The sequence below is a fragment of the Abramis brama genome (genome assembly GCF_963993115.1).
Source record: "Abramis brama genome assembly, chromosome: 2".
NCBI lineage: Eukaryota > Metazoa > Chordata > Actinopteri > Cypriniformes > Leuciscidae > Abramis > Abramis brama.
The window spans coordinates 19,450,716-19,469,877 of record NC_139964.1 but is presented as its reverse complement, the minus strand read 5'-3'; the positions used below and the strand labels follow the sequence as shown (position 1 = coordinate 19,469,877).

General features: G+C 38.8%; 1 protein-coding gene across 1 annotated transcript in view; it reads right to left on the bottom strand.

The window, feature by feature from the left end:
* Window positions 1-1,346: 1,346 nt before the first annotated feature.
* LOC311077837 (adhesion G protein-coupled receptor E3-like) overlaps window positions 1,347-19,162 on the bottom strand; it is a 30,185-nt gene continuing 12,369 nt past the window's right edge. Inside the window, exons 10-13 of the mRNA XM_084106478.1 lie at window positions 6,386-6,452; window positions 4,087-4,178; window positions 3,765-3,927; window positions 1,347-1,952 (exon numbers count right to left, since the gene is read on the bottom strand). Coding sequence (XP_083962604.1) covers window positions 1,896-1,952; window positions 3,765-3,927; window positions 4,087-4,178; window positions 6,386-6,452 — 379 coding nt within the window. The 3' untranslated portion in view covers window positions 1,347-1,895. The remainder of the gene's footprint in view (window positions 1,953-3,764; window positions 3,928-4,086; window positions 4,179-6,385; window positions 6,453-19,162) is intronic.

Here is a 19,162-nt window from a genome sequence, read left to right as displayed (position 1 = left end):
ATAGTCATTTCAACTGTTAAATCTTGAGTAATGATGAATTGCTTTGACTTGTGAAAGTGAAAACTGATAAACTTATGTTAATGTAAAAATATTTTGCCATGAGTTATTGATCACATTTTTCCCGAGTGTAGTTCATTGTAATGACATTGTGTTTTCCTCTTTTGTGCACTTTTACATAATACACCAACACTTGTATCTGTTTCCAAGAAAGTGGTGGCTGAAATATGTGCAGTAAGTGGACATTTTCTAACTTTCCAAAGGAAAGAAAGTATAAGACTTTGTAATGTCCATTTGTTTCCATTGCACTGGACAGTGAATAAACCCTCTCAGATAACTGTCGTATGGATGAACTAGCCTACCTGCAAGTGCATAAATAACTTTACTTAATTTATACTTGTATGCTTTATGGCTGCAATATAAGTTGACTACTATTCATTTCCTTCTCTCTGGGCCTCTAGTTGGTTCACGTAGTGTTTTTGCGCAGCGCGTCTGTGTTACACGTCACCACGTAGGCTCACTATTGGCCGACGCTGGTCATGTGTGTGATGCGTGATGACGTGTAACACAGACGCACAGCGCAAAAACACTACGAGGCCCAGAGAGATGGAAATGAATAGTGGAATAAAGTCGTTATTTTTGTTTGTTTTTGCGCACAAAAAGTATTTTCGTCGCTTGATATACTTAAGATTAAGCCACTGTAGTCACTTGGACTATATTAACGATCTCTTTAATAACTTTTCTGGGCCAGCAAGTTTCGGTCACCTAGCAGCCTATGGAGCAGTGATCCAGCACTCAGATTTCATCAAAAATATCTTAATTTGTGTTCCGAAGATGAACGAAGGTCTTACGCGGTTGGAACAACATGAGGGTGAGTAATTACTGACAGAATTTTCATTTTTGGGTGAACTAACCCTTTAAGATTGCGCACCTGTTGCTATGACAGCAAGTCCAGGATGAGTGTCGAAGAACCAAACAATCCAAGATCATGCCAAATCGCCAACAATCAAATCCAGCTAAGTGAGTTAGCGACGTACGAAGAACGGGCCCCAGGTGATGATGGTTACCTGTTGATGGTTTGATAATCATCATGAAATAGACTGATTCACTGAGGGTGACGGCTTGCAGGTGCAGGTGATGGAGGAGTGTGTGCAGGTAATGGAGGAGTGCGTGCAGGTGGTGAACAGGAATGATTCTGGGAAGTGTAGTGCTGAGGGTGACTGAGCTGGTGATTTTGACAATCATTTTGTTAAGATATTTTGTAACAATAATGCATAGCGTGAATGTGACCTGAACAAAAGCAAAAATCTTTCATGTGTTTTAATACAAAGAAATCAAGACACAGATTTACTTTGAATGAGACATTAGTTGCACATTTAATTATTTTTTATAGCTTAGTTTTTAATATTATATCACTATACTGATAAATCCTCTGGCCCTCCCTCTTGAAAATACATTTCTGACATATTTTGTACGAGACAATTAAAGTTGTGTACTGTAAAATTGGTCTTTACAAAAAGAAACTTCACAAACTTTCTGACCTTCACAAACAAAAATATAATTTTGCAAGATTAACAGATTTATAACTTTACAACTCTGAATGTAAATTCATTTATTTCCCTTCACCATGCACACATGAAACAAATATTTCAGCTTAATTATTTTAAGGAATCTGTAAAAATATCCACCAAAAAATCCTGTTTACAAAAGACTAAATAAAATTTAAGAGCTTTACATCAATAACATTAACAGCTATAAAATAAGACACTCGTATAACATGTTTTCCTATCATTCAAGTTGAATTATGAATTTAAAAATTGCCAAAACATTCACTCTGTTATATAAAATACCCATATAATAATGGCACTTTTTATTTCCTGATTGTGATGCTGTAGTCCTCAGTGTTGTTTGACACAGCAAAGACATCTGAAGAACTTCCTGAACTGCTGTCTGACCTGGACAAGAATGAGACGAGAGTGACTTCATGACATCCATTTAACCTCTGAAACTCATGAACCACAGTGGAATTTCCTTATAATAAACACGTAAGAAAACATGTTTAAAGAGACTAGATTTGCAATTTCAAAAGTAAATGTAGATGCTTTACTTTCATATACTGTCTCTGAAGAGAGTGAAACAGTTTTCCTATGGAGTGTGATGATAAAATGGCTGAACTAATTATGGAGGACAAAAATGATTTTAAACACTGAAGTTTGAAGTAGTTTAAAAACTTGGAGTTTGAGAGGAGTAATGCTACCCACATAGCAACATTGTGTCGGCCCAGATCCGACCCACATCTGGCACACGTGGAAAGATGATCTGGCCCACATGCAGCGTGGAAATACGGCACTTACCAGCTTCACTTATTACTAACCAGACTGACTTTATTTCTGTCAGACGTCTACAAAAGTTTTTATTGAGAATTAACAGAGGTTTAACTCTGTGTTTCATTTGAAGTCACCATAACAGTGAATAGTGTTTCCATTAGTTGGGCTCTTAACTCGTATTATATCTTTTTTTTTTTTGGCCGCTGTGACAGTGTGTTTGTCAAACACATTTGCAGCAGCAAAGAAAGCTAAAGTGAAACGAGATCAGGTGGTGATGGTTTTATAATCATCATGAAATAGACTGTTTCACTGAGGTCATGGTCAAGATTTTCATGTTCGTTAAAATCTTCTAACTGATTGTTATAATATTGCTGGACCTCACGCTGCAGTAACACAGGGTTTGTGATGAGAATATATTAGTGGAACAACACAGTTGTTAGATTCAAATTAACTCAGTGAATCAGTCTATTTCATGATGATTATAAAACCATCAACAGGAAACCATCATCACCTGATCTCATTTCACTTTAGCTTTCTTTGCTGCTGCATATGTGTTTGACAAACACACTGTCCACAGCGGCCAAAGAAGACAAAAGATATAATAAGAGTTAAGAGCCCACCTAATGGAAACACTATTCACTATTATGGTGACTTCAAATGAACTAAGTTCAAGTTAAACCTCTGTTAATTCTCAATAAAAACTTCTGTAGAAGTCTGCCAGAAATAAAGTCAGTCTGGTTAGTAATAAGGAAAGCTGGTAATGCTGTTTGTGGAGTTGTTTAATCCTCCTCTGCTGAGATCTTCACAGATTTAATGTCTTCTTTTCTCTTCAGTTGATTTCATCTAAGACTGTGGCTGAAGTCAGTTGTAGTTCTTGTGTTTCTGCTCGTCTCTTTTTCTGTTCTCTTCTTTCTTTCAGTGATTCTTTTTGTTAACAGGCTGAGATGACTTCATTATAATATACACAGGTTTTGTGGCTCAGATAAGGTCCAGTTCTGGTTTATTTCTTTGCTCTTGGCTGACATGTGGCATTGCTATGGCCTGCTTGTGGCCCAGATCTGGCAAACAGGAGTGGCCCACCCAAGTGCCGTAATTCCACGCTGCATGTGGGCCAGATCATCTTTCCACGTGTGCCAGATGTGGGCCGGATCTGGGCCGACACAATGTTGCTATGTGGGTATGCACGAAGACAGACAGACATATCAAAGACATTCTTTTTATATTCTGACAGTTGAAGTTTGAATAATTTTGGCTTATTTGACTCATTCCGTCACAGGAAGGAAATGGAAGAATAGTAACAGATTAAACAACTGACTCTGACATTTCTCTATAAAAGTCATGGATTGCCAAGACAAAGAACAGGACTGGTATGAACACAACTGTAATAGTCTTTTATATGTTTTGACATGGAATATGGTGGTAAATTGAGTGATATCAGACCTCATTATTGAGGACACAGTAGACCAGGAAGATGAAGGTTCCCTGCTGGGAGTTCAAGATCAGGAAGAGGATCTCTAGCTCCTTCCTGTCATTAGTGAAGAAACCCAGAATCCAGGAGCAACCAAGAACCACAAACTGAGCCAGTGTTTTAAATACCATAATCCTGCAGAAAAACAGAGAGAGTTAATGTGTATTTAATGATGGTATATATATATATATATATATATATATATATATATATATATATATATATATATATATATATATATATACACATATACACATTTTTCTATGGAGTATTCAAAATCATAATGTTTGTTACTTGGTTTGTTTCATCTGTGAAACTTCAGCATTCAGGTTTTTGAGAGTTGAGTTCAGATTGATGATGATGTTGATGAAGAGAATCAGATTTACCTGAAAAGTAGCAAATAATAATTTGTTATTCACACCTTGTTTTCGCTTTAATAAAAATTGAAATCATGAGAAACGTGACCCTGGATCACAAAACCAGTCTTATGTTGCACAGGTATATTTGTGGCAATGGCCAACAAAACATTGTATGGGTCAAAATTATAGATTTTTTCTTTTATGCCAAAAATCATTACACAGCAAAATCCCCAGTGTTAAATTAACACTCCTCAGTGTACATAGTATGTGTCCACACTACAGGGTGTTAAAATTAACACTGAAGCAGTGTTGAAGTTAATGAGATAATTAAGTGATTAATTAAGTGATGATTGGCCATTAGTGGTGACACCTGATGTTAATAAGCAGAATCATTGATGGAAAGAGAAAAAACAATAACAGAAAAAAGAGAAACACAAGAACTACAACTGACTTCGAGTCATTACACATTATTGCACTTATTATAACCAGTTTGACTTTATTTCTGTCATACATCTACAAAAGTTCTTGAGATTCAACAACAGAAGTTTAGACGGTAATGTTTTATGGAATTTTTCATTTCAAGTTACCATTATGGTGATCAGTGTTTATTCCAACATTGTGTTTATAAAGCACATTTGTTACTGCAAGAGAAAACCTACTCACAACATGTTGTGATGATAACATTATCATCATGTAGTGATCTGATTCACTGACGTCATTCAGAGTCTAAATCTTTGACTATATGCTTGATGTCTCATTTAGTATTGGTGATTGTAGTCCTGAGATTCTACAGTTTGAGATCCAACAGCAATATGAACAATTTTGAAAATACTTTGTGTACAGAAGTTATTGTGTTTAAACACACAGACATCAAGAATCAGCATATGAATCTCAACAATGGTGACAATAAACAAACTAGTGACAAACAGGTCAACTCTGAACATCACAAAACAAGCTATTAAAGTCATAACAAAACAATAGCAAAATAAAAGCAAACAGAAAAAAACAATGAAAATTACAGGACAATTCAGCTGCATAATTTATTCATGCTGCAATGCATGATGTGAGCCATTGATCCGTTCTGATTGGTGGCTTCCATCATGCACTGCAACATGAAGCATTTGTGTGATTGTCACCATTGTTGAGATTCATATGTAGATTCTTGATGTCTGTGTGTGATTTTAGAACCTTCAGATCATTAAAACATTGCTGGAAGTAGCTACTGTAGTGAAAAATTAATAAAGCATTTGTATAATCACTTTCTAATGCTGGGTGAGATCAGTGAATCAGGTCACTAGTAATTTCATCATGGAAACACAACCAGGGCTGTGTTTCCCAAAAGCATCTTAAGCCTAACTTGATCTCAGAACCAACTGCAACAAATGGTCTGTACGATCAAATTAGGATTGCAATGCTTTCAGGAAACACAGCCCAAGTCATAGTGTCTCTTGCAACCAATGTGCTTTATAAACACAGAATTGGAGCAAACAGAGAAAAGCTAATGTTTAAAAGGAAAGGGTCAAGAGCCCAACTAAAGCAAACACTGATCACCATAACGATGACATGAAAAGAAACATTCCATAAAACATTACCATCTAAACTTCTGTTAAATCTAAATAAGGCTGTGTGTAGATGTATGACAGAAATAAAGTCAAACTGGTAAAATAATAAGTGCAATAATGGTTTAAAGTCAGTAGTTCTTGTGTTTCTCTTTCCTTCAGTGAGTCTACTTGTTATCATCAGGTGTCACCACTAATGGCCAATCATCACTTAATTAATCACTTAATTATCTCATTAACTTCAACACCACGTCAGTGTTAATTTTAACACTCTGTAGTGTGGACACATATGTACACTGAGGAGTGTTAATTTAACACTGGGGATTTTGCTGTGTAGGATATTAAGTAAAGATCATGTTCCATGAAGATATTTTGTAAATTTTCCACCTCAAATATATAAAACATTTATGTTTGTGAATGGATGCAGCACTATCGCCAATAGAAATGGACAACTTTAAAGGCGATTTTCTCAATATTTCGATTTTTCTGTACCCTCAGATTCCAGATTTTCAAATAGTTGTATCTCGGCCAAATATTGTCCTATCCTAACAAACCTTACATCAATGGAAAGATTATGTATTCAGCTTTCAGATTATGTATGAATCTCAATTTTAAAAAAAATTACCCATAAGACTGGTTTTGTGGTCCAGGGTCACAAATAAGAAATTTGCTTACTGCTAGTATGACACAAACAGGACCCAGAAAACTCCAGATAAAACCTTTATCTCTTTTAATCCAGCAACTGTTTAGAGGAAACATAATATGATTGATAAGTGAATTAATTTGTCAAAAAAAAAAAAAACTATTTCTGGGTTTTTGACAGGCGTAGAAACAGTCAAATTGACAGGAACTCCACCTCCGGTAACCAAACAATATCCGATCAGTAAGGAAGCTATACAGAATCAAACCTAATGTAGAAAAGTTGCTGAAGCAAGGAGTGCTAGTTAAGAACCAACAGTCCCTGTAACTCACCCATATGGCCCATCAAGAAATCCAATGGGACATGGAGACTCACCATAGACTACAGAGTACCCAATAAACACATTGACAAAATCACACACACACAAGACTATGCCTCGATTGCGCAGCCGCTCTATGACTTGTTGAAAGGCCATGTTAAATATTCTGATACTGTTTGTGTGGAAGAATTTAATTACAAAGCTTTCATTGATTTGAAGAGTGCACTACTCAAGCACCATCATTAGGAATTGCACAATCTGATAGACCCTTTGTGTTTGATGTCCATGAACACTTGGGCTTTATGACTGCATGTCTAATGCAAGATCATGGGGGCAGTTTACACCCAATTCATTACTATTCTGGTAAACTTGACATAGTCGTTCAAGGTATGGGCCCATGTCTTAGAGCAGTGCAGGCAGTTCATCTAGTGGTCAAAGGCTTCATCAGTAATACGTCAGACTGTAAACGTAAAATGCCCTCATGCAGTGTCCGCAGTAATGAATCAAGCAAAAGTTACTTCTTTCACCTCCTCCCGTTGGGGAAATTGGTTAACTACCCTCACAGCCCCGAACATTGTTTTACAGGGTGCGCCAGTCACAAACCCATCCTCATGTCTGCAATGACTGAAGTTGTGTTAGAGGATGAAGAAGAAATGATTCATGATTGTGTTACGCTTACATACACACCTACGAGTGAAGTAACAGAAACTCCCATAGAGAATTCAGAATTTGAGTTGTTTGTTGATGGTTCAGCTCAAGCCATTGAAGGTAACAGACGAGCAGGTTATGCAGTAACTTCCACCACTGAAGTGGTTGCTTCAGGTCGTCTTCCAGATCATTTTTCAGCTCAAGCTGCAGAACTAGTAGAATCCCCAAATGTGATGAATGTGATCGAACACAGACTGAATGGGACAGTGGCTAACACTGATGCTAACTGGCGCTCAAGGTCGAGCAGACAGCGGCACTCAGCTCAGAGCGCTGCCGAGCCCAGGACTCTGATAGTGGGGGACTCCATAATCAGAAACATTAGCAGCAGGGACTCAACTACGTGCTGCCTTCCACAAGCAACAACTTCTGATATAAACAGGGAACTTCAGAACATTCTGATGAAACATAAGACTGCAAATCGACTCATCATTCATGTGGGGAAGAATGATATTCATAAAGAGCAGTCAGAACTCCTTAAGAAGGATTTCAATGAACTTTTTGAAACACTTAAAAGACTGAAAGTGCAAACATTCATCAGTGGACCACTCCCAGCAAGAGGAACAAACCGGTTTTCACGGTTGCTTGGGCTTAATACGTGGCTGCAAAAAACCTGCAATATAAAAGGAGTAAACTTCATTGACAATTTCAATCTTTTCTGGAGTCAGAGACAACTTTTTCATCGGGATGGCCATCACCCAAACAAACTTGGTTCAAGAGTGTTAAAGGACAATATCTACTTCTCCCTCAATCATCCTTCTGCAGTGTGTGCCAATCCACTCAATCTGAACGGCACACACACATCTGGACACAGTATGAATGACGACGGGACTTCACTTCAACAGCAAAATGGACATGATAACACCACTCCGCCACAACAACCTCTGCTCACGGACACAATATCAGCTGAGCCCTGTCCACACAGCTCACCACAGACAGACATATCAGAACTGCTCCAAGATTCACCACCCAAGGACGACTTCCTGGAAAACAGCCAGGGAATCCAGGACAGCATATTACAACCTCCGATAACACCAGAGCAACAGCCCCTCTCACCAGACACTTTCTCCCTCTCCCCAGCAACTCCACTCCTGTGCTTCTCACAGAAAATGGAAGAACTGGTGTATGCTGGAACCAGACTATCCCACTCTTTTGCTGCAAGCCCCCAAATACCAACCAAAAAAAGACAGGCACCATTACCACCAAAGCCTGCGGGCCCAGCTCGCCCTCCCCCTCCTCCTGTGAGAGCTCTTCGGCCTCTGCCACAACGCCAGGGCCCACACCCTCCTCCATCTGCTCGAGGTGAACCGAAAACAACTGATACCAGCTCTCAGTGATATGTGTCGGGTCCCCGTTTTGATAACAGTAACTTTCTCAAATGTTTACAGAACAAACGGGAACCCAGTGTGCCTGTATCTTCCTCTATTGCTGTTCTATTACAAGATAGAAAATCTAAGGCCTTCAATAGCCGTGCAGCAAACCTAACTAATCTGGTGCCTCTTACACGTCAAACTAATATTGCTGTGGGGAAAAGTAAGTCTGTTAAGTTAGCAATCCTTAACATTCGCTCACTTAAAAATAAATCACTTCTAGTCAACGACTTAATAACCACAAACAATCTGGATTTTATGCTTCTAAATGAGACCTGGCTAGAAGACAGCTGCAGTGCAACAATCCTCAATGAAGCAGCCCCTCCTAACTTTACTTTTATGAGTGTCTGCAGAGCTGTTAAGAGAGGTGGGGGTCTAGCTGCTCTTTTTAAAGATATCTATCAGTGTAAGCAAAAATCATTTGGGAATTACTTGTCTTTCGAATATCTGGGTATTGTGTTAAAAGGTGCTCCACGCATTTTACTTATCATTATTTACAGGCCTCCAAAATACTCTCCAGCCTTTGCTGAGGACTTTACAGAAATGTTATCAACAATTACATCAGAGTTTGACTGTTTTGCCATTGCTGGAGATTTAAACATCCACATAGATAATGCAGAAACCAATATGGCAAAAGAAATCAATACTGTTTTAAAAACTTTTGATCTGACTCAGCATGTTCATGGACCCACACACAATCGTGGACACACTCTAGATTTACTTATCAGTAAGGGTCTAAACATTTCATCGATTGTTATTAAGGATGTAGCACTGTCTGATCATTTCTGTATTTTCTTTGATATATTGATCTCTCCTGCCACTGAAGCTAGATCTGTGTCTGTCAAGAAGAGATGCTTAAATGAGAACACTAGTGTACTATTTATGAAGGCTATATCCTTAACACCAAGCATATCTGCAGACTCTGTTGATTTTCTCCTTGATTCCTTTAACTCAAAAGTTAAAAGTGTAATTGATGATATTGCTCCTGTGAAAGTCAGGAAGAAGAGTGGCAGACAAAAAGCACCTTGGAGAAACTCAACAGCAGTGCAAAATATGAAAAGACAATGCAGAAAAGTAGAGCGCATGTGGCGGAAGACAAAACTTGTAGTCCATTATAACATCTACAAAGACAGCATCCATGCTTTTAATATGGAACTAGGCAAAGCTAGACAGACTTTCTTCTCAAATATTATAAACAGTAATTTAAACAACACACGCACTCTTTTTGCTACTGTAGAGAGACTGACAAACCCCCCAAGCCAGATTCCCAGTGAAATGCTCTCGGACAACAAGTGCAGTGAGTTTGCTTCTTTCTTCTCTGAGAAAATCAATAATATCAGAAAGGTGATCAGCACATCCTTGAGTTGCCCTGGGGTTAGACAGACCATCAAACCACCTGAGAAAGTAGTTACTATGTCTGACTTCAAAGAAATTGATGGCAAAATTTTGGAAGAAACCGTACAGCACCTTAAAACATCAACCTGTGCTCTTGACACACTTCCCACATCATTTTTCAAAAGTGTGTTAAATAGTTTAGAAGCAGATCTTCTAGAAGTGGTAAATGCCTCACTTCTCTCTGGGAGTTTTCCAAACTCCCTGAAAACTGCAGTTGTCAAGCCCCTCCTGAAAAAGAACAATATGGATAAGACCATATTAAGCAACTATAGGCCGATCTCAAATCTTCCTTTCATAGGCAAGATCATTGAAAAAGTTGTCTTCAATCAGCTGAACAAATTCTTATGCTCGAATGGATACTTTGACAATTTTCAATCTGGTTTCCGACCGCACCACAGCACAGAGACAGCGCTCATAAAGATAATAAACGATATTCGCTTAAATACTGATTCAGGCAAATTATCAGTGCTGGTGCTACTCGACCTCAGTGCTGCATTTGACACTGTCGATCATAACATACTTCTTGACAGGCTGGAAAACTGGGTGGGGCTTTCTGGGAAAGTCCTAAAATGGTTCAGGTCATACTTAGATGGGAGAGGTTATTATGTGAGTATAGGAGATTATAAGTCTGAGTGGACATCCATGACATGCGGAGTCCCTCAAGGCTCAATTCTTGCGCCACTCCTGTTCAACCTGTATATGCTCCCAATGAGCCAAATAATGAGAAAGAACCAAATTGCTTACCACAGCTATGCAGACGACACACAGCTCTACTTAGCCCTATCGCCTAACGATTACAGCCCCATTGACTCCCTGTGCCAATGCATTGATGAAGTCAACAGTTGGATGTGTCAAAACTTTCTTCAGTTAAACAAAGACAAAACTGAAGTCATTGCATTTGGAAACAAAGATGAAGTTCTCAAGGTGAACGCATACATACACTCTAGGGGTCAAACAACTAAACATCAAGTCAGGAATCTTGGTGTGACACTAGAGTCAGACCTTAGTTTCAGTAGTCATGTCAAAGCAATAACTAAATCAGCATACTATCATCTGAAAAATATTGCAAGAATTAGATACTTTGTTTCCAGACAAGACTTAGAGAAACTTGTTCATGCTTTCATCACCAGCAGGGTGGATTATTGTAATGGACTCCTCACTGGCCTTCCCAAAAAGACCATAAGACAGTTGCAGCTCATACAGAACGCTGCTGCCAGGATTCTGAGCAGAACCAGAAAATATGAACATATCACACCAGTCCTCAGGTCTTTACACTGGCTCCCAGTGAAATTTAGGATTGATTTTAAAGTATTATTACTGGTATATAAATCATTTAATGGCCTAGGACCTCAATATATTGCAGATATGCTCACTGAATATAAACCCAACAGATCACTCAGATCACTAGGATCATATCAGCTAGAAATACCAAGGGTTCACTCTAAGCATGGCGAGTCTGCTTTTAGCTATTATGCCAGCCGCAGCTGGAACCAGCTTCCAGAGGAGATCAGACGTGCTCCTACAGTAGTCACTTTCAAATCCAGACTCAAAACACATCTGTTTAGCTATGCATTTAATGAATGAGCACTGTGCCAATGTTCGTCCGACTGTTTGTACTGTACTGTATTTTATTTTTTTTATTTTTCTAAACTGTTTTAATTATTCTTATTTCTTTTTATTATTTTAATTTCTTCTATGTAAAGCACTTTGAATTGCCACTGTGTATGAAAAGTGCTATATAAATAAACTTGCCTTGCCTTGCCTTGCCTTGCCTTGCCTTGCCTTGCCTTGCCTTGCCTTGCCTTGCCTTGCCTAGTAGCCTTAACTAGAGCATGCACGCTAGCTTCAGGATCGGTTGCAAATATCTACACAGATTCCAGGTATGCTTTTGGGGTAATTCATGATTTTGGTGTCATTTGGCAAAGCAGACCGTTTTTAACTTCTGCTGGATCCCCCATTAAGCATACTGGATTAGTGAAAGATCTCATGTTTGCCATGAAACTTCCCAAAAAAATTAATAGTGATCAAAGTGAAAGCACATCTCACAACTAATTCTACGGAAGCTAAAGGTTATGCTCTTGCTGATGTAGCGGCTAAACAGGCTTGTTCCTATGCAACTGTACAAGTGTACAAATCAGAAAAAGTTGGGACAGTATGGAAAACACAAATGTGACCCGATCTGGCGAAATGAGTCGGAAGTCGCAACGTTCCATTTTAAGATATGGGCCGATTATGTGGAAAAACAATGAAATAATAGATTTAAAAAAAAAAATTTTTTTTTGCTAAATTTCAAATAACAGACATTCAAAAATAATCTCCTAAAGTTTCGTAGTCCAGATAATTGAGTAAAGGTATTTAAATGACTATTAAAGTTTACAGAGTTTTACTACATTCGCTGAAAATGAATATTGCTTTTCTCAACTGCTCTCGTCACCTCTGAGCATTTCACGGGAATCCCCTCAAACGTCTCTGCTCTCCAAATATGGTGTTTCACGTTGTATAGAACCAATCAAAAAGCTTAGAAATGTACACAAACGCTGATCATTTGTCAATGGGAAGCCCCGTTTCGACTGACCGGCACGCGATTGGTCCAGCCATCCTCCTGTCAGACTCGTAGCGCTATGTGTAAACAAGCTAGCAGATCTCCTCAGAAAGACTAAATATTATTAATTTGAGAAATGTCGCTGTCAAAAGAGAGCAAAGTCGCCAAAAGCGTTGAACTCATTAGAGGCTTCTAACCTAAGCTCTGCTGCTGGTCATCAAGAGTGGCTAAGGCTAGTCAGTGATTGTTTTGGATCTGGAGACGTGTCATCCTCTGATGACAGCGACAGCGAAAGTCCTGTGGTATTTATCGTGTAAGGATGTGAGTGAGTGCAATTATTCTGTGAGTGTATTTATCTGCAAGGAGAATCCATTACAATGTGTTTGATTTATTTTAACCCAATATTTAACTGTTGGTATCTCCGTTATGAATGTGTTACACTGTTATTGTCAACTAGCCTACACAAAGATATGATTGCATAGGCTAACATTATTTTGTTCTGTTTCCTTGTCTCTCTGCCTCTCTCACTTTCTCTCTCACTTTCTCTCTCACTTTCTCTCTCTCTCTCTCTCTCTCTCTCTCTCTCTCTCTCTCTCTCTCACACACACACAGTCTGGTGCACTATCTTTGTGAGGACTCTCCATAGACGTAATGGTTTTTATACTGTACAAACTGTATATTCTATCCCCTTACACTGCCCCTATCCCTAAACCCACCCATCACAGGAGACATTCTGCATTTTTACATTTTCAAAAAAACTAATTCTGTATGATTTATAAGCTTTTGTACCCATGGGGACCTCAATTTAGGTCCCCACGGTGACACGAGTCCCCATGAGTCTGTGTGCATTCAGGTTTAAGTCCCCACCGGTGTAGAAAAACATGTCCACACACACACACAGACACACACACACACACACACAGAGACACACACAGAGACACACACACACCCTCTCTCAAGGAAAACTGTAGCACCTCTGTTCAATCTTTCTGATTAGTAAATGTTTGTAAAAGTGCCTTTTAAATTATTAATTAAAATAAAAACTTTAAAATAATTTGAGCTTCAGCCTGGTTTAATAGCATATATTAATGTCTTTGGTCAAATTAAGCTGTACAATAAATAGTTTATCCCTTTAAATGCAATGGATTTTGAAAGATATCAACAAAAAAAGGGCAAAAAACTTTAAAAGCGATTTTCTCAGGTTTTCAATTGGAAAAAGAGGACAGACGACCATAATTCAAATGTGTATATCTTTACAACCATTCAAGGTATGACTTTGACTAGGATATCATCTGAAAGCTTATGGTCTCCTCTTTCCATTAATACCAAAATCTCAATTTTGAAATTTGGGTCACTGTGACTCATTTTGCTGGATCAGGTCACAAATAAAAAAAGAAAGTAGTGAATGCATTTCTAAATGTATTTTGACTTGTATTTCATTGCAGACAATACAACAGCACATAATTTAATGTGTTCCTCATGATTTTTATTGTTTTTTTCATAAAAACAAAATTCCTATTTTGGTTCTTGCAACACATTTCAAAAAAAGTTGGAACAGTAAAGCATTTACCACTTTGTAATTAGGGCTGGGCGATTTAAATCGCGATATTGTTATGTGCATCTCGTCAGTAAAGCCGGTTCCTTGATTAGTAGTAAATCGCCATCACCTGCTTTCAGATAGAGCGGCATTTACTACAAAGAGCCATAGTTAACTGACAAGCTGAGCCATATCGCATTAATATTGCAGACGTATCGCCAGCGATATTTAATGCGATATGGCTCAGCTTGTCAGTTAACTACGGCTCTTTGTACACAGCAAAAACTCCAGTGTTAAATTAACACTCCTGGGAGTGTATGAGTCCACACTCAAGAGTGTTTAAGTTAATGAGATAATTAAGTGATTAATTGAGTGATGATTGAACATTATTGAAGACACCTGATGTTAACAAGCAGAATCACTGAAGGAGAAAATCTCAAATTGTAAGCCACCGTTATGACGATCAATGGTTGCTTTAGTTGGACTCTTGCCCCATATTATTAACTTTAGATTTTGTTTGGCTGTTGTATCTGGCTTATAACTGCCAGTTGAACAAAGAAAAAAAAGTGGTCTGATGGTGTTGGTTATATTATGACAATCATCATTTGAGCTTGATCATTGAACTCATTAAAATCCTTCTTTCTGACTTTGATTTATGTTGTTGGTTACAGCATAACTGTGAATCTGCATAAATGCCCAGAATTTTTTATATAATATAAAGGATTTCTTAAAAGTTGTTTAAAAAAAAATCATTCTTTTAGGCACACACAGATGTCAAGATTCAGTCTATGCATCTCAACAATGGTGACGAGCAGAATATTCAATTAGGAAAAGTAAATTACATAGACATTTCAGATCATAATTTATTCATACCGCAATGCATGATGGGAGCCATTAATGAGTTGTGATTGGTGGCAGCCACTGCAACATGCTTTATTATTGTCACCATTGTTGAGATTCACAGGCTGATTATTGATATCTGTGTTTCTAAATGAATTTATCTGAATGTCTTTTGATCAGAACAATGTTTATTAAATATTTTGAATTATAAGTAAAGTACTGATAAGTATAGGCTGAAGAATCACAAACCTGCTGCTAACAAGTTAAACCAAACTATCTCAATAAGTTTCCTTTTTCAGATCACAGCATGATTATGTTAAAACATAACCAACACTATAAGATAACATTTTACTTTGTTCATTTAACTGTTATAAATCAATAACAGCAGACAAACAACAGTAAATATTAAATTAAACATATAATGGTCTAGAGCCCAACTAAAGCAAACACCCATCACCTTAATGGTAACTTACAATTTGTGATTTTCTCCTTCAGTGATTCTGCTTGTTAACATCAGGTGTCTTCAATAATGCTCAATCATCACTAAATTAATCACTTAATTATCTCATCAGCCCTAAATGCCGCTCCATCTGAAAGCAGGTGATGGTGATTTACTACTAATCAAGGAACCGGCTTTACTGACGAGATGCGCATAACAATATCGCGATTTAAATCGCCCAGCCCTATTTGTAATGTTGCCATTCCTTTTCACAACACTTAAAAGACGTTTAGGGACTGAAGACACCAAGTGATGAAGTGTTTCAGGTGTAATTTTGTCCCATTCTTGCTGCAAACCTTAAGTCTTAAGGTGGGCAACAGTACAGGGTCTTCGTTGTCGCATTTTGCGCTTCAAAATGCGCCACACATTCTCTATTGGAGACAGGTCGGGACTGCAGGCAGGCCAGTCAAGTACCTGTATCCTCTTCCTCCGCAGCCAGGACTTTGTAATGTGTGCAGAATGTGGTTTTGAATTATCTTGTTGAAATATGCATGGACGTCCCTGGAAAAGATGTCTTCTTGAAGGCAGCATATTGTGCTCCAAAATCTCTATGTACTTTTTAGCATTAATGGTGCCATCACAGAAGTGCAAGTTACCTTTGCCAAGGGCACTGATACAACCCCATAACATGACAGACCCTGGCTTTTGGAGTTGTTGCTGGTAACAGTCTGGATGATCCTTTTCTTCTTTGGTCCGGAGCACACGGCGTCCATTTCTCCCAAAAAAATACCTGAAATGCTGATTCATCTGACCACAGTACACGTTTCCACTGTGTGATGGTCCATCCCAGATGCCTCCGAGCCCAGAGAAGTCAACGCCGCTTCTGGACACTGTTAACATAGGGCTTCCTTTTGGCACAGTACAGTTTTAACTGGCATTTGTGGATGTAACTACGTATTGTGGTACTTGACAAAGGTTTGCCAAAGTAGTCCTGAGCCCATGTGGTGATATCGCTTATAGATGAATGATGATTCTTGATGCAGTGCCGCCTGAGGGATAGGAGATCACGGTTGTTCAGCTTAGGCTTGCGCCCTTGTCCTTTACGCACTGAAATTCCTCCACATTCCTTGAATCTTTTAATTATGTTGCACTGTATGCACTGTTGACACTATTGAAGGTGAAATAAGCAAATGTCTTCCTATCTTTCTTTGAGGAACATTGTTTTTAAACATTTCAATAATTTTCTCACGTATTTGTTGGCAAACTGGCGATCCTCGGCCCATCTTTGCTTCTAAAGGACTAGACCTTTCTTGGATGCTGCTTTTGTACCAAATCATAATTACAATCACCTGTTGACATCACCTGTTTCAAATCACATCATTATTTAACCAATTTACCTAATTACTAGCCCTAAATTGCTCCTGTCCCAACCTTTTTTGGAATGTGTTGCAGGTCTGAATGACAGGAAAGGATGTATATTTACAAATGAAATTAAGTTGACCAGACAAAACATGAAATATTTTGTGTTCACATTGTCTGCAATGAAATGCAAGTCAAAGTACATTTAGAAATCACTACTTTCTTTTTTTATTTGTGTTTTCCATACTGTCCCAACTTTTTCTGATTTGGGGTTGTACAGCACAGAAGACATTTCTGCCTCCCGAATCAATAATTGATCTGTACAAAGACGTTCCTCTGTATGAAGTGTGATGGATTTTAATTAATCAACTAACATTTGTTTTTCTTGCAGGAACAATGCTTTTAAATGATTCCAATCTCTTTGGGGAAAAAACTTGTGACTTTGATTGTGTGTGTGTGTATAAATAAAAATTAAGGGAAGTGAAAGTAGACAGATGACTAGTTCTCAAACCTTGTGATAAGTAATCACAAAAAAACAGAGTTTGCTTGTGCCAGTGACAGAGGAAGGTGACATGTTAGTCTTATTTGTTGTCTCGATTCTATAAAAACTGTTGTATCCGTATTTTCTGGTGGGATTCTCAATGGAATTTGTCTGAGATCCTCCGGCCTTGCTTCTTGGGAGAGATTCCCTGAGAACTGCTCTGGAAGATCTCCTGGCCGTGATTAAAGCATTTAAAGGACATTTGCTTGAGTCTGTTTGTCGATTATTCCTGCGCAGGAAGCTAGTTTAGGAAGGAAGCTAGTTTAGGGAAGCAAGTTAGTTAGAGTAAGACTCAGCCAGTTGTCGACTGAAGACGCAAGAGCTAGAGTATAAAGGTATTGGGTGTCGATTAGTAGACACTCCAGATAAAGGTATTGGTGTCGATTTGGAGATGCCTCAGGTAATAAGATCAATTGGGTGTCGATTTGGAGACGCCCCAGTTAGTTAGGTTTAGGGAAAAATCTACCACAGAAGCATGGACATGGTTAGACAAAGGAGCCATTGTGGATTCATCCAGCTGCTGGACCAAAGGGGGAAAGTATGTCGCTCCTGAATCACTGCTGCCATATTTGGCTCAACAAATACACAATTTGGGTCACAGTGGTCCAGCAACGATGAATCACAGGTTCTCAAATCAATGGTGGAATCCAAAATTCAGAAAAGTAGCCACCGAAACAATCAAGAGATGCGTTACATGCCAGAAAAATAATGATGTGCCAGCAGCAACACATACCCCAGCTCCACCAGGACCTTTTCGTCACCTGCAAGTTGACTACATATCGTTGCCTCCTTGTAAGGGAAAAAAAACTGATGTTTTGGTAGTAACAGACAAGTTCTCAAGATGGATAGAAGCTTATCCAACAGGGCGTGCTACAGCTGCACATACTGCTAAATGTCTTGTCACTGATTTCATCCCCAGATGGGGATTACCAGATTGCATTCATTCAGATCAAGGACAGGACATGTAGTCAAGGAAGTGTCTAGAATGTTGAAGATTGAGTGGAATCTTCACTGCCCATACAGGCCACAAGCATCAAGACAGGTTGAACGTGCAAACAGAACAATCAAAACCAGGCTAAGCAAAATGCATCAGGAAGGAGTACCATGGGTCGAAGCGCTGCCAGCAGTACTGTGTAGTATGAGAGCGTCACCTAACAGATCAGTACATAATTACTGGATGCCCAATGCAGATGCCAGGTGTGATTGATCTTAGAAATGCTGATGTACACATTGCCTCAGATGCCCTGATCGCGTACTGTGAAAACCTCACAAAGGCAGTACAGAGTGCCAAAGAGAGAGTTGAGTTGTGTTGGCAGACTCCACCAGAAGGTTGGACACACAATCATCCCAGGTCAGTGGGTCATGATAAAGTCATTCAGAAACAAACCATTAGAGCCTATGTGGCACGGACCACATCAAGTAATGTTGATTACAGCAGCTGCAGTATTGTGTTAGGGAAGGAAAAACCTGGACTCATGTGTCACACTGTAAAGTTGTTCCCCCACCTACAGGATAGGACAGGACGCGGACCAGTTAGGAGCCCAGGGAAGAACCGAATGCAACAGGCTTCGGGGGCCAACCCTGCGGTGAAGACTCCCTCATAGGCTTTCCCCATCCACTAGTCCATCCTTACCTCACTGTTCTTTAGGTGTCGCAGGAATTAAGAAATAGAGAAAGAAGGAACAACAATAGCAGACTCGGAAAAGGATACAACCCTAGTGTTTGAACAAATACTGCTCTATCTGTCTTTTGTTTTCTTTCTTAC